The 24,407-nt window shown below is 34.6% G+C and overlaps 1 protein-coding gene across 2 annotated transcripts in view; it reads left to right on the top strand.

Annotated features, from left to right (window-relative positions):
- The window catches only part of TAF2 (TATA-box binding protein associated factor 2), an 81,228-nt gene that overhangs the window by 19,463 nt on the left and 37,358 nt on the right, over window positions 1-24,407 (top strand). For both annotated transcript variants that reach the window (XM_029222926.1, XM_029222925.1), the window contains 13 exons: window positions 497-728; window positions 1,922-2,106; window positions 3,419-3,532; window positions 5,145-5,244; window positions 6,877-6,962; window positions 9,854-9,989; window positions 10,998-11,152; window positions 11,798-11,912; window positions 12,263-12,372; window positions 14,240-14,305; window positions 16,345-16,597; window positions 18,033-18,173; window positions 20,859-20,969. In XM_029222926.1, the coding sequence (XP_029078759.1) occupies window positions 497-728; window positions 1,922-2,106; window positions 3,419-3,532; window positions 5,145-5,244; window positions 6,877-6,962; window positions 9,854-9,989; window positions 10,998-11,152; window positions 11,798-11,912; window positions 12,263-12,372; window positions 14,240-14,305; window positions 16,345-16,597; window positions 18,033-18,173; window positions 20,859-20,969 (1,804 nt within the window). The remainder of the gene's footprint in view (window positions 1-496; window positions 729-1,921; window positions 2,107-3,418; window positions 3,533-5,144; window positions 5,245-6,876; window positions 6,963-9,853; window positions 9,990-10,997; window positions 11,153-11,797; window positions 11,913-12,262; window positions 12,373-14,239; window positions 14,306-16,344; window positions 16,598-18,032; window positions 18,174-20,858; window positions 20,970-24,407) is intronic.

The raw sequence follows: 24,407 nt of genomic DNA on the forward strand, positions 1-24,407 counted from the left end.
ATCTGAAGAGAACATTGAATAGAAATTTTATGTCTGGCTTTACCAGCACTGTTTGAATTTATGCAATGCATCACATACTCCAGAAAAGCAGTTTCCTGACGTTATGGAATAGATTCTGAATATTGTACTTTTAAAAACTTTCTTGTAAGCATTTTTAGTTTCCAAAAATGAATGCTACATAAAAACTGACTATGAATATACAAGTAAAAATTATTTTTAATTAAAAAATTGGAAACTAAGAATTGCTTACCTCTTTTCAGGGTTTAAACTGGAGGTACTACATGATATATTTTATCAATATTGCCAATAATATTTGGAGACAGAACTTTATCTTTAATCACATTCTTTCAGGTTGCTCAGTAAAAAACATCAGTGGGCAAATAGCTAAAATTTCTTCTTGTGCATATTCTGTAAATGTTAAAATAACTTATATGTGGCAGAAACAATGTAGGTTATACTTTCAACATGTTTTCTGCACTGTTGATCTTTTTTCTAGATTTTGGTTCCCATGTGTTGATTCATACTCTGAATTATGTACATGGAAATTAGAATTTACAGTGGATGCTGCAATGGTGGCTGTTTCCAATGGAGATTTGGTGGAGACAGTGTATACCCATGATATGAGGAAGAAAACCTTCCATTACATGCTTACCATTCCAACAGCTGCGTCGAATATCTCCTTGGCCATTGGACCTTTTGAAATACTTGTAGATCCATATATGCATGAGGTAAATCATAGCTTCTTGCTTCTTTCCCTCCCACTCTTTCATGCCTAATCAGAAGAATATTAATTAAATACTAAGTTTTTCTTAATTCTTCTTTCAACTGTTAGAACTATCACTAGAGAGAAAAGGTTTCTTTATCTGAAATATATAATGACATGCAGTTTGGGCCCTGACCACTAATGTTAAATAAATGCTCACCGTTCACTTATGGTAGTCTCAAATCTGTTCTTTTATAATGTTGTCAGAAGAATAGTTTTTTATTGTATATTAAAAACTTTCCTTGCCTCCATATCCTGCAGTAATCAAATTTCTTTAGCATGGCTTTCAAGAGCTTCTAGAATTTGACCCTAATATTCCTTTCTAGCTTTTTCCTCATTAGTTTTCTATTTATGGTTGTTATATTCAATATAGTTTACTTAGATTTTTTTCTGACCAAACCATATTTTTTCCCGTCTTTGACTGTTTGGGATGTCCTCTTTTCCTCCTCTCCTTACCTATGAAACTTTTGTTCAATTCATAAAGTTTAGCATAAATGTAGTCTTCATGAAACCTTGCTGAGTCATTCTAGTCAGACTGATATGTCGTTATTGATGTTGTTCATTTGGCACAGAATCATAATAAGAGACAGTGAGACAGTATGTGATATTTGAGTGTCTGTGTCCAAAGTGGGATGTAATGTAAGATGTAATTATTTCTGTTGCTGATATTTCTTATCTCCTCACTACCAGTAAGCTTCCCTGCAGTTTTCATATTGTTTTTTATATGTACTGAAGATAGTATAATGACTGTTAATTATTTAAGATAGTACTATGATGTGCAGTATTCACTAGGTTAGATATTTATGAATCAAAGGCAGGTTTACAATAAGCCTTGGAAATTTAGATTGTTTTGTATGCATATGCAAAAGAAACTTTAATTTGGAACCAAAGTTATTATTTTCATTGGATCTAAGCATTTCAGACTTATAATCCATCATGAATTTGAGTCTTAAGTGTAATGAATATTTTGTAAACATAGTAAATAGTCACTAATTTCATACCAGTATTTTCTCTCAGTGCCACGGATTTGTTAAAAAAAAAAAAGGTGGGGGGCAGGGATTTATATGCAGCTTCATTTATAACTGAGATATTTAGGAAATTTAAGATTTCAGTTAACTCTTTTATTTAATGATCTTCTTCCCTGCTTTTTATTTTTAGGTTACTCATTTTTGTTTACCTCAGCTTCTTCCATTGCTTAAACATACCACGTCGTATCTTCATGAAGTTTTTGAGTTTTATGAAGAAATTCTTACATGTCGATACCCATATTCTTGTTTTAAGACTGTATTCATCGATGAGGCTTATGTTGAAGTGGCTGCTTATGCTTCCATGAGCATTTTTAGGTTTGTATCCAAATTCAGAAGGCCTAAATTAGGTTAATGATGTGAAGATAGGTTATTTATTTTGTGATCAATTTTTAAAATTATTTATTTAATTTATTTATTTTTGGTTGCATTGGGTCTTTGTTGCTGTGTGCGGGCTTTCTCTAGTTGTGGTGAGCGGAGGCTACTCTTCGTTGTGGTGTGCAGGCTTCTCATTGCGGTGGCTTCTCTTGTTGCAGAGCACGGGCTCTAGGTGCATGGGCTTCAGTAGTTGTGGCTCCTGGGCTCTAGAGCGTAGGCTCAGTAGTTGTGGCACACGGGCTTAGTTGCTCCGTGACATGTAGGATCTTCCCAGACCAGGGCTCGAACCCGGGTCCCCTGCATTGGCAGACAGATCCTTAACCACTGCATCACCAGGGAAGCCCCTGTGATCAATTTTAAGATGCAGTTTGAACCTTTTCCCTTCAATTTAGTTATGGTTGGCTTTGTAGAAAATCCAGTTTTCAAAATTGAAAAATGTAGAAAAGCATAAAGAAGAACATTTCAAAATAACCCAAAAGATTCATAGTATCTTTATCCAGAATTAACTGATACTAATTTTTTACATATGTGTTTAGTCTCTTTTTGGCTTATGCATTAAAAACAAAAATGATACAAGTTACTATATGGGTATCTAGTGAGGTTTTTGTCCTAGCACTATTTAAAAATTTACTGATATCATCAGAAATTTGTATGCAAAAAAAAAAAAAAGAAAGTTTTATTTCTTTTTTCTTTTACCCTCTTTACCTCCCTCCCTTCTTTCATTCCTTGAAAAGTGCCAAATTTAGAAGTTATATGTCTCAGGGTCAGTCATTTTTTTGGGGGGGTCTATTTTCTCTTCTGTAAAATGGATATAATAATAGTGTTCTTGCATTCTTCCGAGTTGTTTAGACAATCTGATGGGTCAGTGCATTTGAAAGTAAATAATATAGCACAAAACATTAAAGTATTATTAGGAAAAGATTTTTGAAATTAGAAGAGCCCTTCATAAAAAGATCAGTCTCTGCTTAACATACCAGTTTCTGATTGATGCTGCAACCCCCTACCCTCCTAAAATGGTATTTATATTTTTCATGGAAATCAGTGGAAAACATTACAGTCCTTGCTTTAAACAAAAGTTATTAAGATTATGAATTTCAACTAAAATTGTAAAAGCTGTTGGGGACAGTATTCTGGTTTTTCTCTTTTATGTATTAATTAAATTCTGTTATTTTAAAAGTGTGATTATTTTATTTTGATTGAATAATTATTTATTTCTTGGTTATAATGAGCTGTCTCTTCTTTTAAATTCCAGTACAAATCTGTTACACAGTGCCATGATTATAGATGAGACACCTTTGACTAGAAGGTGTTTAGCCCAGTCCTTGGCCCAGCAGTTTTTTGGATGTTTCATATCCAGAATGTCTTGGTGAGTAATTTCAAAGTTTACAACTACTGAGAAAAATCAGGAAAGTTTATTTTTATTTTCTTTTCCTGCAGTGTAAGTTGAACTTTGTCCTAACTGCAGATAATTAACAGACACTATTATATATATTTAAAGAAAAGTAATCAGTATAAATTTCATCCTAAATTTTTGGCCGTGTCCTCAGTATATCAATAGAGTTAATTTTGTAATATGCAATAAGAATAAGGTAAGAATTTTGATAACATCAGTTCTTAAAGAACTAAATAAATACTGTAGATACAAGGACTTCAGTGTACAGAGAACTATAGTTAGAATTCTGATGTCAGTATTCAGTGCAATTGGTAATACTTAAGGTAAAATAATGGTCCTCTACAATAGTGATGATGCTATAGGGATTTTCCTGTTAGTTCCTAGATTTGTGCTAATTTACTTGAAAGATGTGAGAAATACAACACTTTTTATTTTCTTTTTTAAACTTGAGATGAATTTGAAGAAATAGACAAAATTCCCTTAAGATTATAACTTATGATTATAATATATAGTATGTAAGTCTTGGTGTCTTTTTCTTTCTTTCTGGAGGGGAAAGGGTGGAGGGTAAGGCCTCTTGATTTGTAATTTTCCTAAGACATAGTTTCATTAAAGGATAGTATCTGGAACATGATAGACAAAATGTTTTAATGAACGAATGAATGAATGGATAAACATACGAATAAATAAATGAATGAAAGGTGTCATTGCCTTTCCACTTAAGAAACTAAAAAATAAGTAATTAAACTTGAGGTCTTAGAATCTCATTGATAATTATGCATGGGATTGGTAATAAAAGAATGTGGACTTTTAAGAATTGAGCAGTATTGGGGCTTCCCTGGTGGCACAGTGGTTAAGGATCCGCCTGCCAATGCAGGGGACCCGGGTTTGAGCCCTGGTCTGGGAAGATCCCACATGCCGCGGAGAAGCTGAGCCCGTGCGCAACAACTTCTGAGCCTGTGCTCTAGAGCCCGCAAGCCACAACTGCTGAAGCCTGTGTGCCTAGAGCCCGTGCTCTGCAGCAAGAGAAGCCACCACAGTGAGAAGCCCGGGCACCGCGATGAAGAGTAGCCCTCGGTCACTGCAACTAGAGAAAGCCCGCGCACAGCAATGAAGACCCAATGCAGCCATCAATCAATCAATCAATCAATCAATCAATCAAAAAAAAAAAGAGAAAGAATTGAGCAGTATGGTCCTGGCTATGTGCACCTCTTCCCTTAGAGGCAGACAGTATGGGCAGACTTGGGTATAAGGGAAGCAGTACTGCCAGAGCAAAGCACAAACATAGGTACCTTGAACCAAGAGTATAAAGTGGTCTTATAATTAAGTTGATGCCAGATGTGAAGAAGGTACAATGAATGGATAGGCAGAATTCAGTCAGAGGAAGAGGGAAAACCAAATGGTTTGATAACTTTCATTTTCTTTAAGAAGGCAGAGAAGTACATGCTAATGCTTGTTCTGTTACCCTCTTTGGCCTTTTGCCAAAAATATCTGAAGAATTTTTATTATTAAAATAATAAAATTTATTATATTTTATTTATATTAAAAATATATAAAATGATATATTATTATTTGACTTTTTGCTTAGGTCTGATGAATGGGTATTGAAGGGAATTTCAGGCTATATTTATGGTCTCTGGATGAAAAAAACTTTTGGTGTTAATGAATATCGCCATTGGATTAAAGAGGTAAAAGCAACTAGATCCATTTTCCACTTAGAAGTCAATAAGACATGTTAGTGTTCTCCAGATTTTCAAGTCATGTGTCCTTTATTTTTTAGTAACTATAAAATACTTATTGTCAGTTGAAAGTCCTTGAGTTTTTCCAGCAAAATGAGAATCATTTTACAGAGAAAGACTAATGGTCTATTTTATCTGCTTTCCATTGTCAGTGTTGGCCTCCAAAGACTTTTTTGCTAAGAACGAGAATATTTAAGCTCCTTAAACATCAAGTTAGTTGTTAGATATATTCCAGCTCCTCATAGTAGTCATTTTTAATGTAATTTTGTGCTTTCTAAATTTGTTTAGGCTTAGAACCTAGATTCTGGAGTCAGTTTGCTTTTCATTTTGCTTCATACATTCACAAGCTTTATTTATGATTTTGCTTAATCTTTCCAAGTGTCTTTTGTATAAGGAGAGTAAGTAGTAGTAGTATCTACTACTACTAGTAGTATCTACTGCTACTACTAGTATGGACAGGGATTGTGAGACGTTATACGTGTGATGTGCATAGTGCCTAGGTCATAATAAGTACTTATTGTATGTTGGCTAGTCCTTCAGTGTATTTATGTTCTCTCTCATTTTCACATCTTTTCCCATTATTTAAAGATTTGGCCAAAAAGAGAAAGTCAGTTGTATTTTGCCTAGCCCATTCTGTTCATATACATTTTAATCATATCATGTTTATCTTCTCACCTCTCAGGGGGGAAAATTTCAGCCTTTAATAGCCTCATTAAATAGACCCCCTCTATCCTCCTTCTTTTCTCATTTTATATACCTTCACCATCTAAACCTAAACTTAAGTAAGCCAAAAAGTAATTGCAAAAGATTTCAAATATCGAGAACTATAAAAGATTCATACATCTAGAACTGAAGAGTCCATTTTTAATTTCAAAAACTTAAAGTGTTTCAGGCACTGTTACAAACATTTTATAAATAGTAGCTATCTTAATCCTCCTAGCTACTCTTACTATTTGCATTTTACAGATAAGGAAACTGAGGCACAGAGAGGTTAAGTTATTTGGCTAAAGTTATACAGCTAGTAAGTAGTAGAGCCAGGATTCAAACCTGGCTTTTAACTATTTCATTATGATTTTTCCCACTTCTCTGTACTGCTTGTATGTTACCTACACTAGTCATGAATTTCCAGCACAGTTGTGTTGTCTTTTTCCACTTAAACTTTTATTTTTTCATTTTGATCTGTCATATTAAAGAAAACTAGAGAAGTTTTAAAATTATAGATCCTGTCATAACTTTATCCCTATTTGTTTTTACTTGCTTAAATCCTCCACCAGAAGCAAAATACAGAGAAGGAAGAAATAAACTTGGAGAACAGGTCAGAGAGGTTGGGGAGAGCCATTAGGAAAACTTGCCAGGCTACTGGCCAGCCCTAAAGTCACAAAGTAGAGAAGGCTTTTTGGCTCTATCATTCGGCCAGTTGTGTAGTCTGCTTTGTTTATAACATAAACTACCCTTCAAATACATTTCATTTATTTTCAGAAATTTCCATTCTGATTCCGGGAAATTGGAAACCACAGTTGAATTCTAAAATTTGATATGTAAAATAATTTTCACTGACCCCTATTTTTATGTCTTTTTAAGGAGCTGGACAAAATAGTGGCGTACGAACTAAAAACTGGTGGAGTTTTATTACATCCCATATTTGGTGGAGGAAAAGAGAAGGATAAGTATGTTTATTGTTCAGAGATACTACAAACCTTGTTTTATGGGATTAGTCTTTTAGGATCACTTGTATGTGTATCGAGGCCCACACAGGCCAAAGAAGTGTTAATAATGGTCTGTAATTATACTGAGCCCATAGATACTGGTAGTATTCTAATTACTCCTTTCATTACTTTTGCATGTGATGACTGTAAATGGATTTAAACGTTAAAAAAAGACTAAAAATAATAAAGCTTTTTTCTTTTTCATGTTAATTTCCTAATGCTAATATATTGTACTATTCTCATAAATGTTTAAAAATAATAGAAAAGGCTAAGTAGATGATTTCAGCATCAACATTTATCTGAATGGTCAGCTACCTAGACACTTATTTACTCTTTCCTTTTTTTTTTTTTGGCGGTACACGGGCCTCTCACTGTTGTGGCCTCTCCCGTTGCGGAGCACAGGCTCCGGACGCGCAGGCTCAGCAGCCATGGCTCACGGGCCGAGCCGCTCCGCGGCATGTGGGATCTTCCCGGACCGGGGCACGAACCTGTGTCCCCTGCATCGGCAGGCGGACTCTCAACCACTGCGCCACCAGGGAAGCCCCCCCTCTTTCCTTTTATTTCCCTTTTTCTCACTTTCCTTCTTTTCTTTCCCTTTCTATTTTTTAGCAAGTCACTGAGACAACCACTTATAACAACATAATGGTACTAGCAGGGATTCTTATTTGTTCTAGGGTCCATGAATTCTCTAAGGGAATATGGATTGAATTGGATGGGAAAGTTTTTCTGTATTTTTTACTCACCATTAACTGAAATTTTATATTTCTTTTAATTATGACTGTAGGTAACAGACAGTGCTGTGACTTTGTCAACAGTAGAAATCATGGATGTTTTCTTGTCACATTTTAATTGTTAGCAAGTACCTTGAAATATTCTTTGCACTCATTACCTTAAAATTAGTACAGTAGACCACTGCTAGGTCTTGTTATTTAATGCATTAATAAACTAGCACATATGTTGGTAATGTCATAGTTTAAAAAAAATATTTTGATAACTGTATTTCATTATAATTGGTTTCCTTTGTAAACCTGTGTATTTTATTGTGCACATTTAAAAGCAGTTTTTTCTGTGGTCCATAGGATTAACCAGACTACCCAAGTGTCTAAAAGTACAACAAAGGTTAAGAAACTGCAATTTGTATAATCAGTAGTCTTTTCTTTGGTGGAAGTATGGTCACTGAGACAAGATTAGGTCAGTGGCAAGGCATAGGAATTTGGAGTTAGACAGACTTGGATTTTTGTAGTTACTGATTTTTGTGAGCCTAGAAAATTGTATAACCTTTGTGAGTGTGTGTTTTAATGTGTAAAACAACAATGATTATCCATCTTAACCATGTTTCTTGCCAGGATTACTTGAGGTAAAGCTTTATGCATAGTATGCACTCATTAAAATGTTAGTTCCTTTCCCTTTCTTCTCTTGACTGCCTGCTATATGGCAGTTTCCGAGCATATAATTAGAGCATTCCCATTGTGTGTAAATAATTATTTACACTAAATGCTTTTACCTTTGTTCTGTCCATTTATTTAGTTCCTTTTGTATGTTTGATTTTCAAAATTTATGTATAAAAGCAACACATGAATGCATGCTCTTTGAAGAGATTCAAAACAAGACAGTTCAGAAGTATGTGGAGTAAAAAGTAAAAGATCTTTTTTAGCCCTCTTACCACTTCTCACTCCCATTACTTCCTCTCTTGGAGATAACCTGATTATAAATTTGGTATATTGTCTTCCAGACCTCTTTTTTTTCTGGTCTTTATTTATGTGTATATGACAGTTACAAAATACAATTTAGTTATGCGTGTTACTGTGTACTTCTCTTTTTTTAAAAAATTAACCATATCTGTATTTTGGCAAGCATTCCATGTGACTGTACGTGAATTTACTTTGTTCTATTTATATGCTATATAGTATTCCATTATACCTTGGAATTTATTTAACCTTTTTCATATTGCTGTCCATAAGCCCAGAAGTAATAATGGAGTATAAAAGTAATTTTTCAAATATCAAATTACAAAATTTTATATTTCAGTATGCCATGCTTTTTTAAGGAAGTGTAATGACTATTCTTACACATTGATTGTGAGAGTATAATTTGGTACACTGATTTTGAAGGGTAATTTGTTAGTACCAATGAGAATTTTAAAATGGGTAATTTTTAGATTCAGCAATTCAACTTCTGAGTATGTTATCATATAGAAATTATTCTTCTAGATATTTGCCATACAGAAATACTGCACATGTATGAAAAGATAATCACTGTAGCATTATTTGAAATAATAAAAAAGTATAAACACCTTAAATGTTCATGTATGTTGTAAATATTTTCTACAGACTGTACCTATCTTTTAATTTACTGATGATCTCATGTCAGAATTTTTAATTTTTACATAGTCTGGTCTTTATGTCCTCTGGATTTTATATTTTTCCTTCTGAAGATTTTTCCCACCCCAAAATTATGAAAAGATATTTTTTCCTTTATTTTCTTCTAGTACTTTTATAATTGTTTTTGTTTAAGATATGTAATCCATCTTGAATGTTTTTTGTATATGCTTTAACCTGGGGATGTTGATTGGAATTGCATTGATTGTATGGATGAATTTGGAAAGCATTGAAATATTTACACTATTGTGTCTTCCTCCCAGGAGGTTGGCATGTGTTTCTGTTCATTCAAATTTTCCTTTATGTCTAGTTAAGTTATTTTTAGATGTTTCCTAGTCTTCGTTGCTCTCATACTAAGGAAATTGCTAAGGTACTCCCATGAGGTTTTTGATTTATTGTCTTGACGTAGCTATGAAATTTATTGTTTATTTAATTCAAATTTGTTATATTAAACAAATCTGTTTACTTTTTTAGTCCAGCATCCCATCTACACTTTTCCATAAAGCATCCACATACGCTCTCCTGGGAATACTACACTATGTTTCAGTGTAAAGCTCACCTTGTGATGAGATTGATTGAAAACAGGATCAGTATGGAATTTATGTTACAAGTAAGTATTAAAGAACTTAACAATTGTAAAGAAAGATCTGTTCTATATGTATATAATCTGAATACTATTCTGTAGAATAGGAGTCAGGGCATCCAATTAGCTGTTTGCCCAGTAAGTAACCTGTTCTTTTTGTTTGTGTTTCCTCAGATGTAGAGTGGGTATGAATACTTGACCCACTTAATATAGGATTTTTATGAAGATAAAACTAAAATGTGAGGTTAAAAGTAAAACCTGTTTATGCTATGATTTTGTGTCTGGCATTATTTAGAATATTAAGGATGAAGTGCCATTTACAAATATTTTCAATAGAAAAAAGCACATTTATCTAAAAGATGGTTATTTTTGCTATCGCTAAATTCTGCCATATGTTTTAAGCAAGTTTTGGCGGAAATAGTTGATATGTACTAGTTGAGGTAATAGAAAGCCAGTTGTATTATAAATGTTCAGCTATTCTTTTTCCATTGATAATATTCTTAGAGGTAAGTGGAAAATAACTTTTAAGTCATCTTTTTTTAAAAAGCATTTTAAATTTGCCTTAAAGTTAAGTTTCTTGAATCCTTCTGTCCTTTATCTTGCCTTTAAAGAGCAGAAATATTAAATGAGATGTGGTCTGTAAAGAGCCGGTTCACTTCTTAGAGTGGTATAAATGCAAATGAGTGTTCTCAACTTCTTAAAGAACGTATAGTTCCTATGTAAAGCTCGTAGCACAATATGTTATAGGTGTTGTATAGTATTATAGCTCTTAAAAACACAGTATTCATTGTCTGGACAGGATGTCATTAAAATTCAATTATATTTAGAGGAAGAATGATTTTATAGTCTGGCTGTTTAAATCTTTTCATGCTTCCAGTGCTAATAGTCTTTAACTAAAACAATCAATGAAGTAAGATGTGAAATTGCCTTCTGTAATTGTCTATAATAAAGTTATAATGCAAAGTAGGAATAGTACAGAATTGCAAGCAATGTATATTATCTTATACAAACTAAATGATACTTTGATTCTTGCAGGTTTTCAATAAACTGCTAAGTTTGGCTAGTACTGCTTCATCTCAGAAGTTCCAGTCACATATGTGGAGTCAGATGTTGGTTTCCACATCTGGATTTTTGAAATCCATCTCGAATGTCTCTGGCAAAGACATCCAGCCTTTAATAAAGCAGTGGGTGTATCCTTTTCAATAGCAGTTCAGCAAAGGGAAGGTTATGTGTATAAGGGGAAGGAGGAAGAAAAGGGCTTTGCGGGATGAAAGGAGGTAAGTAATAGTAGAAATAACCAGGAACTGTAAATCATTTCCTCTAAGGTGCCTACTAGGTATTGAGACACACATACATACACATCTGTATTTGTAAAATTTGGCATAAAGTACCTTTTAGTGTGTGAGTATAGCAATAGGTTTGATGGTGAGGGAGGTAAATAATCCACCAGACAGGCCTGTAGGATTACTTGTAAGATGCAGTGGTCTGGTGACTTCTAGATGTGGTTAGAGGTTGGCACAATTTGAGTGGTATCTTGGAACTTATCAATTGTTACATTTTTTTCATTTCAAGGCACTATATTAATAACCCAGTAGAGTGGTTTTGCTTCTTTCAAAAAAACTAATTTCTTAATGTTTCAGAATTTCTTTTTAAATCTGGGGAAACATTTTTCACAAGAATTTTGAATACTTTGCCACCTGGTTTAGAGTGGAGTACGCTCTTAAGCTTTGAACCAGGGGGAATGCATTTGAAAATTATTACTACCCTAATGAATAATTTATTTTGTTTAGTACGTATTTATTTTAGTATGCAAAAATTCCTTTACAATTCTTCAGAGACCAGAGCGGAGTGGTAAAATTTTATGGAAGTTTTGCCTTTAATAGAAAACGAAATGTCTTGGAATTGGAAATAAAACAAGATTATACATCTCCTGGAACTCAGAAATATGTGGTAAGTTTTTTTTCCAAAATGGCCTCCTGCACTGCTTTCTCGCCAGTTTAAATAAAGGAAGGGTTTATGGTTGGGAAGCTGGTTGGAAGTTTCATAGTGAGATTTTGTTTGCAAAGAATGAAATTGAGAAAACACCAAGTGTCAGGGAAGGGAGAAGAGGGTTGCTGATACAGATCTTGGAGGAAACAAATTCTCCCAATTATCCCCACCTCTGGTACCAGCTGCCTTTCTGTGTCTCCACATGGAGGTCTTGTATAGTGTTATATCTTGATATATATACCTGTACACATAAGAACACACATTGGTTTTTTTTCTAGTACTATCTTTGAACAGTATGTTTCTTTTTAAAGGGACCACTTAAAGTGACAGTACAGGAGTTAGATGGATCCTTCAATCATACATTGCAAATTGAAGAAAACAGTCTTAAACATGATATACCCTGCCATTCCAAAAGCAGAAGGTAGGCATTGGATAATAACTATAAACTTCAGTCTCACAGATTAAAATGCCAAAATAAAAACCCTAATGTATACCTAATTTTTAAGTAGAGAACATGTTGTCTAGTATTTTCCCCCCCTTTTACTTCAAGTTAGTATTACCAAACGTTCTTTTTTTTTTTTTTTTAATTTATTTATTTTTGGCTGTGTTGGGTCTTTGTTGCTGTGCGCGGGCTTCTCATTGCGGTGGCTTCTCTTGTTGCGGAGCGTGGACTCTAGGTGTGCAGGCTTCATTAGTTGTAGTACACGGGCTCAGTAGTTGTGGCTTGTGGGCTCTAGAGCACAGGCTCAATAGTTGTGGCGCATGGGCTTAGTTGTTCTGTGGCATGTGGGATCTTCCCGGACCAGGGCTTAAACCCGTGTCCCCTGCATTGGCAGGCAGATTCTTAACCGCTGTGCCACCAGGGAAGTCCCCAAACATTCTTTATTTGCTTTCTGTTCTTGACAACATTCGTATCCTTAGAATTAAATAATTAATTTTAAAATTTAGGTTTGAGAATCCTTATTTTGTAGGGACAGGGGGAAGTGGAATGGAAGTTTGAGTTTTTGGAGCCAGGAAAACTTCAAGACAAATCGCTTAGGTTCATTCTTATTAGTCTCATTTGATTAATATCTATAGAAAATATTGGGGAAATGGTCATTGACTATAAGGAGCATAGCTGAATACATATGTCACGAAAAGCCCCTGCATCTTCTTTACTACGTCTCCTTTACTCTCCCTTTTCTCTGTATCACCATGCCCTGAAAGAACATTCTTGATGTCTTTCAAAGGCACGTTACCAGTTTACTTAAAAAATGTCCAATGGTTCATCTTTTGTTTAATATATTTTTTCTTTACCACTTTTTTTGTTTTTTAATTCAGCTATCAGCATATGCTCTGAATAGTGAAAGGAATGTGTAGTAATATCAAAATTTCAGGGACAGAAGTCTTATACTTAGGACTACACTTAGGTTATCTCACACAGACAAGAATGTCAGTTGATTTTGAAGGCGTTTAGAGAACTTGATTCTGAAATCTCTGTAATCATTCTCTGTGAAAATTCTTTCTTAGTTCAAAGTGAAATTCTTCTTCTTTTTGTCCTGTGCACCTTTGAAATCGAGAACATCTGATTGCTACCCTTTTCATAATATTTCCTTTGTTTTGTTTTCTCTAGTAATAGCACGTCATTTATGTATCCTTTGGTGTGAGGAACATAAAAAGACTGTGCTCTCTTTTCCTATTTTGTCCTCATGTGACCATGCATTTAGTGTAGTGTACAGTAGATTTTATGATTCAGGAGTAATTTGCATGGAAGCAGTTGCTTTTGTTTTGGCTTATCTTAAATCTTGTGCATATTAATTATTTATACATATTAATTAGTACTGTTAAGATGTTTTGTAGTTTACCACTTGCTTTATTTCATATAGGACAGCACCTTGCACGTACATAACATGTTCAGAATTATTCATGTCTCATTTCAGGCCTGGTTATTTTTTTGTTTCTTTATAAAGGATTTCCTTATTTGGTAGATCTCTTATCTTTCTGTATAAAACTTCCAGGTACCAGTTTTTGGGAATATATATATGTTTTAAGTTAACATTTAGTTGTATATTTCTGATTTTTGTTAAACTTTGATCAGGAAGACATTTTAATTTCATTTACTTCATTCCCTTCAGTTTCAAAATAGACAGGTTTTGTGGTGTTTAAATTCCATTACATTTTCTATCTCTTCCTCCTTAGGATATCTTTCAACACTATGTGAAATTCTTAATTTGAACTTCAGCTGCTCTTTATCTGTTTTCAGAATTGGAAATGTCACAATTTTCAGACTTACTTTTCCTTAAATGTAGGAATAAGAAGAAAAAAATTCCACTGATGAATGGAGAAGAAGTTGACATGGATCTTTCTGCAATGGAGTAAGTTAGTTACTTAAGTTTAAGGATATAACATTTTCTGCATTCTCATTTGTCTTGTAATATATTTACATCTAAAAGTATGTACATGTCCTGAAATTAGTGCATTTAATACTTTTAGAAGGCAATAAAAACCTTATGTTGAAAACAAATTTTAACATAAAATTATAATTAATCAAAGAGAGAAAAGTAAATCTAGCCTGGCCCAGGTGAAATTCAGAGGAAGTAGCCTTGAATTAGTTTTCTTGCTTCCCTCGTGGCCTCTAGAGCATTGCTTCTCAAACTGAAGTGCGTGTAAGTCACTTGGGGAATCTTAAAATTCAGTTTCTGACCCAGCTCTTCACTAGTGGGTCGTGATAGTTTGCATTTCCAGTGAGTTCTCAGATGTTATTGGCTTTCTTTGTCTTTGGACAAAGCCCCAGGGCACTTTGAGACTTGCTATGTTTGCAAAAAACAATTTAAATATCATTGTAAAAATTTTGTGGTAATATTTATTGATTGACAGGCATTTTATTTTTAAATATAATGTAGCTCAGAGTTTATTTCGCCCATCCATATTGTGCCTGTGTATTTTTTATAAAACATCTGTAATTATTTACTAACTTGGTTACCAAATATCACTTCTATTTATTATACAGTTTATATAATCTTTCCATATTAAGTCCTTGCCTGTAGTAAGTACCCAGTAGTATTTGTTGAATTGAGTTTATATTTCAGGTGGTGTTCTTTGATAAGAGTGTTAGACTAGATTTTTCGGCTGGTTGCTTTTCTCTTTTTTGGCCACGCCCCAGGCGACATGAGAAATCTTAGTTCCCCAACCAGGGATCAAACCCGAGCCCTGTGCAGTGGAAGTGTGGAGTCTTAACCACTGGACCACCAGGGAAGTCTCTAGACTAGATTTTTAAAACTGTTCTTGTTACTTTGAGAGGTACATGAGGATAAATTTATGCTATACCTCTGAACTATGATTTCAGAACTTTCTGTTTGATAAAAATGATCATGAGTCTAGCATTTTTTTAATAATAAGTCAGCTAAACAAATTAATTTAATAAATTAATAAGAAATAAGTTTATCTGGGACTTCCCTGGTGGTCCAGTGGCTAAGACTCTGCACTTCCAACACTGGAGGCCTGGGTTCGATCCCTGGTCAGAGAACTAGATCCCACATGCCACAACTAAGGGTTCGCATGCTGCAACTAAGAGTTTGCATGCCGCAAGTAAAGATCCCACATGCCGCAATGAAGATCCCGTGTGCCACAACTAAGACTGGATGCAGCCAAATAAATAAATTAGTTAATTAAGAGAAAAAAGAAATGTTTATTTTAGTTACAGATTGATGTCTCATAAAGAGTGGCATTTATAGCCATTGGCAAGTATTAGACTTTCGGAAATAAAATGAAGAAATTTGGTCCAATTTCCCCTTTTCACATCATACAATCCCTAATCAAAATCCCCAAATTAATATTTTCAGATGGATTTTTTTGTTTCAACAAGATCAATATAGGGCTACCCTGGTAGCGCAGTGGTTAAGAATCCGCCTGCCAATGCAGGGACACGGGTTCGAGCCCTGGTCTAGGAAGATCCCACATGCTGTGGAGCAACTAAGCCCGTGCGCCACAACTACTGAGCCTGAGCTCTAGAGCCCGCGAGCCACAACTACTGAAGCCCGCGCCTAGAGCCCGCGCTCTGCAACAAGAGAAGCCACCGTGATAAGAGAAGCCTGCACACCGTAACGAAGAGTAGCCCCCGCTTGCTGCAACTAGAGAAAGCCCGCGTGCAGCACCGAAGACCCAACACAGCCAAAAATAAATAAACAAATATATAAATAAATTTATAAAAAAAAGGATCCATATAGATAGATTAGACATTGTGAGAAACTTGAAATTCATATTAAACATAATGAGAAAATTGTCAAAATGATCTTTAAAAACATGAACGCAGTAAAACTGCATGGAGAAGGGAATCTGGTTAATAAATGCTGTGTTTTTATAAATATATGAAATTGAAAAAATAAATAAAAAAGAAAATTATATTTTCTTTCAGTGCTGATTCTCCTTTGCTGTGGATAAGGATAGACCCAGACATGTCGGTATTGAGGAAAGTAGAATTTGAGCAAGCGGATTTTATGTGGCAGTATCAGCTCCGCTATGAGAGGGATGTTGTGGCACAGCAAGAGTCCATTTTGGCCTTGGAAAAGTTCCCCACTCCAGCATCTCGGCTTGCCCTTACCGACATATTAGAACAGGAGCAGTGTTTCTACCGCGTGAGAATGTCAGCTTGCTTCTGCCTTGCAAAGGTGAGATTATGTACAGTAGAAAGAAAACAAGATGGCTGATGCGTATTTTAAAAAACAAAATTATCTCTGAAGGTGAATTAAAATTCACCGTAGTCTTTAATTTTACTTGGTGGTTGGTCTCTTGAAAGCTTTTGCCAAATGCTTTTAACAAGGCTGATTTGAAGAAACACGTTTTGACCTGAAAATAAGTAATGCACTAAAATTTTATCATTGTCAAACTGAAACTGAGAGTTTAAAACCAAAGAGAATTTTCCCATTTTACTGAATTGCCAACCAAAGAATTGTTAATGCAAAGAATGTAAGAAATTCCTTGGTTTGAGTGATATTTTATATTGTAGTACATGAAATCAGTTCATCTTAATTTTCCCACTGTGGTGGTGATTTCTTGTTGGTTTGAGCTTAGTAATCAATATTAGGGATATGGAATTTAAAATGATAGGTTGTATTATTTAATGTAATAGAAAAGTTAATTTATTAAGAAAACTACATATTTTTCTTTAGATACAAAAAAAAAACCTGAAGGTAGAGCAAATGAAAGCCAGAAAATGCAGACAAATATTTGGCCAGAAATACTGGGTTCCAGGTATTTAAAAAGCATATTGGTACTAGGTTCATTCCCATATAGTAACTCTCTTGCCTTCCTCCCTGCTAAATCCACTTGTCCAGCATTTCAACAGATTATAATGGTTTAGATTTGTTATATCTCTAATGGTAACTAGTGAGCAGTTTGACTCCTACATCTACTCAGATATATGAGGGGAAATGTGATCTTCTTTGATAATCATCTGCTAAGGATGTAATTTCATTGCTCCTATAAAGTCCTTCGTGATTCTCACATGCAGAATTCTTAGCAGATCTGTAAAATTATAGACTTATTTAAAGTTAATTATAATTTCATTCTTTTCAGACGTGATTTTTATATACACTAAAGTATCAATAGCAAGATGTGGATTTTTTTGTAAAGTGTTCTTACAGACTTAGGTGGTAGCACTGTACTTGCTTATTTTTAAATTAGGGTAGATTTAAAAGCCTTATTTAAAATCCATGGTGGTGTTTCTATCTGATAAATTTAAAACATTAGAACTGCATCTGCCTAAATGGACAAAACTTACTCAGAATAAAGTCTTTGCAAACAAGTTTTCTTAAAACATAAGAAGAGTGCTCCAGTTTGGAAACTAACTTGTTGAAAACAGTTACAAGTGTACATAAGAATTTTAGGGGGGGTAGAGTTTATATATATTTATAAATATATAAATATATTTATATACATTTTCTTGGAAATGATCATGAGAAGCTAAAATGTATTAAATTTCTAAGAACTGAAATTGTTATAAATGAATCCGATTGTATTGATAACTTTTAGAAAGCTATTTTATTTATTTAAAAATATGTTTTCCATGGTGGTCAAATTACTTCATTTTCTAATTACTTGCAGATTGCAAATTCAATGGTGAGCACATGGACAGGACCACCAGCCATGAAGTCACTCTTTACTAGGATGTTTTGTTGTAAAACTTGTCCAAACATTGTGAAAACGAACAACTTTATGAGCTTTCAAAGTTACTTTCTACAGAAGGTACAGTCTCCCTTCTAGTTTTCTTATGATTGTTTTTTGCCAATATCTGTATATCTCATTTTAACCTGGGGACTCTTCAAATATTATTTACTTTCTTGTAAATGATTTTGTCTGTGTTCTCTTTTTGCTCCTAAAATGTTTTCCAAAGTTTCAGTTGTTCATTGATTTTATGAACTGTGTGCAAGTAAGTCACTGTCCATATTAAGTAGACTAAGTACACTAAGTAGACTAAGTCCATATTAAGTAGACTAAGTACACTGTCCAAGTAAGTAGAAATGGATAATTTGACTTTTTGGTTGGTTACGTGGGGGATGGAGGTATGGGTGAGTCCTTCTGATGGCCATCCTTGTAGGATGTGGACAGCATTTCTGAGTCAGAGACAATACAGCACACAGCTCTAGTTTCAGTCCCAGCTCTGCTGCTCACTAGCAGTTTGCAAGAGGACAAGTTTCTTAACTCTCTAAGCCTCAGTTTACTCAATTGTAAATTTATCTTTTTTTAAAATTAAATAATATCAAGCATGTGAAGTGTTTCGCACTATATTCTTATCAAATAGCAAGTTTTTTACAAATGGTAATTTAGAAAGTGGTGGTGTGATAGAGCCACTGTTTTAGGAAGTGATGTGGGAATGGCAGGGTGGTCAGCATTTGGGCAATTTGGAAATCATTTGTAAAATATTTTGAGTAAGTTAGTAATGAAGGCCCAGATTAGATTAACTAGATTAACTAGAAGGAGGAGTAAAGTTGAAGTAGAAAAAAACTAATGAAGCCTATTCTTTCATGATTTGGTGTTGAAGAGTGTGAGAAAGGTGACATGTTGAGGATAAAGCAAGGCTGAGAAAGGACATTTCAGGTTTTGTTTTGTATAGAGGGAGAAAAAGCTTGAGGCATGTTTGGCACAGAGAAAGGAACCAGTGGAGAAGCAGAGATGAAATATTCATCTCTTGGGAGCAAGTAAATATAAAAAAACATAAGATAGAGCAAATTCTGAAGTTATTAGTAGTGGGTGGGGACATAGTTGTGAGGTTAATTTTAGAAAAGATAAGAACATTCCTTTTTCTGAGGCAGGTAGAAAGCAGATTAAAAGTAAATGAAAAAAAAAAAAGTAAATGAAATGATAGATGTTGAGGGGAATGTTAAGCAAAGTGAGATTTGTGTGTGATGGAGAGAAATGTGAAAAGAATTACCCAGCCACATTGAGACACATGCTGAGAGTGGAGGTCATGACATATTGATAGTGAATTTCATCAGCAGAACAGATTCAGGAGATCGGGTTTGGGAAAAGCCAATATTGGTGTGATCAAAGAAGTCTGAGGCATCCTGTTATTTTAAAGAACTGAGCATTTCATAGTACTTGAACATGTTGCTCAGCTCTCTATTGCCATTTCGCTAATGTATGGTCTGAAAGCAAGTTAATTTCTGTGACTACCGAATGTGTCCCCTTCATTATGCCATTGTACTTCCATATACCTGAGATCAATATTCAGATTGGGAGTTGTGATCCATTAATGAGGGGGGTCATGAAATCAATTTGGAAGTTTTTTTTTTTTTAATAAAAGAAAACAATAGGCAGTATCAGAATGCAACACATGAAATAAGGGTAGGTGTAAGGTTTTTTTTTGTTTTATTTTTTACTTTGATTACATGACACGTGTGTGTGTGTGTGTGTGTGTGTGAGGTTGGGATGTAAATGTATTTCTTACTGTGGGTTACAATCAAAAAAATTGGAAAAGCAGTGCTTTTAGACTAGTTCACCTTTCACATAATACTTCTAGTGGCAGAAAAGAGAGAGAGAGGATTAGTGCTTAAATCAAATTTAAGTCCTACTTCTATGGAAAAAAAACTTTCCCTCAGTTCTTACAGCATTAATAATAACTATTATAGCACTGACCGTCCCCTTGCTTCTGGTCCTTCAAGCAAGCAAAGGAGTCCTCCTACTTTCTGTCCCCCAGCTTAGAGGGAATAGTTATTTTGAATCAGAAGACGGGGTAGTCCAAATCTCTCTGTGTACTGGGGACTGTGATGTTTATTTGTCTGTAGTTCTGCCTCGAGTTTGAATAGCTTGGTTTTACTGGTAGAGGTTACCACTGTGAGTCAGGCTTCTACTTCCTTAGAAAAGTTGCCTATGAAAATTTGGAAAGGAGAAAGTTAAGCTGGATTTTAGATAATTTACCATTTTTCCTTAGGCTGAGAATGGGGCAGTGGTACTGGAGAATCAGTATCTTCTCAGACTGGTGATTGAACTCTACTGTCTGCCTGCCACATGCCTCCAGCCACTGTATCCATTAATCCTGAAAATGGTTGTGAGGAAACTAGACTCCTGCTCAGTAAGCAACTAGCTATAATAATCCATCTTAATAGGTAGTGGTGTAGAAGTTGAACAATGGTCTTATCTAATGTTAAAGCCCATACCTTGTCCCTTGTAAAACACAGAACTGAATTTACATTACACATACCTCTTCTGACAAATGGGCTACAGAGTGTATCCAGTTATGCAGCTTTCCCCTTGGTTTCCTACTCAGCTCCTTTGTTAGCGTGTTTGAGACATGTTCCCAGTGGGAGGGGGTAGGAATCAGTGGGGGTTGGAGTCCATCCAGATACCTGTGTCAGCCCCAGAGTAACCCTGTTTCAGCATATACTTCATTGAATTGTAGTAATGAAAATTAAACAAAATTTTTTTTTGTAGACTATGCCAGTTGCTATGGCTTTATTGAGAGATGTTCATAACCTTTGTCCCAAAGAAGTCTTAACATTTATTTTAGACTTAATCAAGTACAATGACAACAGAAAAAATAAGGTAAGATACCTTAGTATTATAAAAGTAGCCAGTGATATTTTGTTTTTAAAGAAATATTTAGACTGTGAAATCATTGTTGTGTCCATTATACTTGAAATTTATAGAGAAAGAAATATACAAACATGATTTATTATAATCAGTAGATGAAAACCAAGATTACTTGGTTTTTAAATGTTCCGTATACTGTTATAACGTGGAGATAGAAGTACATCAAATTTTGGGAACTCAGCTAACTTTTGTTTTGGTGAAGTCTGACAGCCCAATTTTATTTTTATTCCTTTTTTCTTTTATCAAGTGATACCCAGAAAACAGTTCCTCTTGGGATAACTTGTTCATTGATGAATTTGACTTTTTCTTTTTTACCATTATGTGTGTTTTATTCATTTATTTAGTAAATTACTATTGAATGCCATGCTTCAAAAGTTACTTCACCTTACTTGTTATCATTCTAACCATCAGCAAGTGTTTTTGAGAATATATGCTATGCTAGGCGGTATAACACGTTACATAGAAAGAATGCATGGTAGTTGCCGTCTGGAATTTCATTTAAATTAAACATCTATTGAAGAACTGCTGCATATCACAGTCTGATTCTGGGGCCTCAAGGATTCAGCCTAATGGGGAAATCAGACAAGTAAACAGGTTATTCATAACTGCTAAAGTGGAGGTATGTATACACAAATTTCTAGGGAGATTCGGAGGAAGTAGTGCCTTCTTCCAAGGGTATAGAGAGACACTCAGGGAAGTTTTGTACATAAGATGTGACCCTCGAACTGAGTCATAAACAATAGGATTTTCCCAGTCTGAGTAGGGCCAGTCTAGGAAGGTTACTCCGAGCAGAAGGAACAGCACATATAATGACACATGTAACTTGTAGGATAAGTTGAATTCGTGAGAAGTTTAATAAAACATTACAACAGTAAAAAAAAAGTCACAAGTGGACCTCCCTGGGGGCGCAGTGGTTAAGAATCTCCCTGCCAGTGCAGGGGACATGGGTTCAAGCCCTGGTCCAGGAAGATCCCACATGCCGCGCAGCAACTAAGCCTGTGCACCACAACTACTGAGCCTGCGCTCTAGAGCCTGCGAGCTACAACTACTGAGCCTGCGTGCCTAGAGCCCGTGCTCCATGACAAGAGAAGCCACTGCAGTGAGAAGCCTACTCACCATGACGAAGAGTAGCCCCCACTCGCTGCAACTAGAGAAAGCCCATGCGCAGCAACGAAGAACCAACACAGCCATAAATAAATAAATAAATTTAATTAATTAATTTTTAAAAAGTCACAAGTGTTTTATTTACAAATGGTGATTTATAGTGAAAAATCAAGAAGGCAAAATTTTCCTCTTTAAGTCAGTAGAGTAACATTCAAATGATTTAAGAGTCCTTAAAAAAATTATTTCTTTAAAGAATACATTATAGCTGATACACTTTCTTTCCATTTTTGAATATTGTTAAAAAAGGTTTTGTAAGATTCTTTCCTTCCTAATCTGCTGGTTTGTTTTGACTTTCACTTATAGTATTGCTTTCTTCACCTACACGTGAATTTCTTTTTTTGAAGATATAATTGTCTTCAATTAAGACTAGCATACATCTTAATCCCTGAAGATATTAAGGACAGAATAAATGCAAATAATAACAACAGTAATAATTGCTAGTTTTTTGTATGTTCCATGGCCTGTACCAAAACTTGATTAATATGATCTTCATCAGACCTCTGAGATAGATACTATAATTATCTCAGTTTCCATTTGAGGAGATAGAAGCTAATAAAAGCTAACAGATTTACTCAAGGTCATATATGCGGTAGGGCCAGGAGCGAAACCCAGATTTGTCTGATGTCAAAACTTAAAAATTATTGTTGAGAGAAAAAGATTTTGTTGTTATTTAAAGATTTGCAGATTAATGGATTAAAACTGGAAGAAAAGATTTGATTGGATGGTGCCTAAGAATATTTCATTGATTTTCTTATGTTTGTTTTTAAAGTACTTCACTTCCAACCACTAATGATTTGTCTCTGAGGGCTTTGGTTAAGCATATTTTTTAAAAAAGGTTCACTATATAAAGCGCATGAGAAGAAATGAAAGATTTTTCTGGGATTAAGATTAAATTAGAAATACAGAACATTAAATGCCAAAAAGAAGTTGGGATTTGGGGGTGGGGAGATATTTTTTAAAATTTTAACATCTCACGAATTGGGCAGGAGCGTTAAATTCAATATTCTAGATAACTTAGTTTTCAAGAAGACTAAAATTAAATCCCTTTCAAGCCTGGTTATTAGTCATTTTATATGAAAATCTTTTATATATACACATGAATTTCTAACATATATTTCTAATAAATCATATATACATTTATGAAATTTGTCTTCTTAAATAAGTATGCAGAACATGGGTTGAACTATTCCTGATACCAAACGATCATTGTTAAAAACTTCAGTCAGCCTTTGCTGCAGTACGTTGACGTTGATGTCTTCAGTTGTTTTTTTCTGTGGGAAGTTTTGCTGTATGTACTAAATGCCCCCACACCCCCCAGTTGTGTTTCACAAATTATTTACTCTTCACTTGACTTTGGGGTGATCAGATAATCTAGCCTGTTCGATTAGGAGTATAGTGTCTGTGAGAATTGGATATGGTCTGAGGGGTAAATGTTAAATATTTTGGTTTTTGTACTTCATCCACATCCCTGTCTCATTTTTAATTTCTGAGTTTATTCTGTGCTCTGAATACTTAGTTCAGAAATGGTTAAGTAAATGGTCTTTTGCTTTGTTAGCAAAGTAGTTATCAGAGGTAACAATGAAACTATAAAAATACTTGGAGAAAACCTATGAACATTCTTTAAATGATCTCTGAATGCAAATGGCCTTTCTGAGTGTGAAATAAAACTTAGAAACCGTAGAGAAAAGGTTGACTGAAGTTATAGAGATTAATTTTTTTAATCATTAGAACAGTTTGAAAACAAAACTCGTCCATGGTGAATACTTGTGGAGTATTTTGGTTTTGGTTTTGTTTGTTTTTATGTGCCTTGTTTTTTTTCCTACCTGGTATTTGAACATAGGAATGTTTAGGGACTGTGCCATTATGTGTGTCAATTGGAGGTTCTGGCTCCATGGTGGAAGTCAGAAGGGGCCAGGTCTTCTTCCTTTGTCTCCTAGCAGTTTATTTTGCCACAGCATAATCCCAACACTGCTGATAGAAGTAATTAATTTGCTTGCTCCATGTTCAGATTTCTAGGCTAGAGCATCTGAGTTGCTGAGTTTAAATCAAACCACACTCAGATTGCTTTCAATAAATTGCTTCTCTGGGAATTGACTGGGATATGGATTTAGGAATTTTTATTTGTTTTTTTGGATGGTTTCCTCCCTTTTCTCTGCTGCTTTTGCTAGAACTCCTATTATTTGTATGTCATGTGTTCTACACCAGCCTTCCAACTTCCTTGTGCTT

Source organism: Monodon monoceros, unplaced genomic scaffold (assembly GCF_005190385.1).
Source record: "Monodon monoceros isolate NGI ecotype Baffin Bay Population unplaced genomic scaffold, NGI_Narwhal_1 Super_Scaffold_14, whole genome shotgun sequence".
In the NCBI taxonomy this organism is placed as follows: domain Eukaryota; kingdom Metazoa; phylum Chordata; class Mammalia; order Artiodactyla; family Monodontidae; genus Monodon; species Monodon monoceros.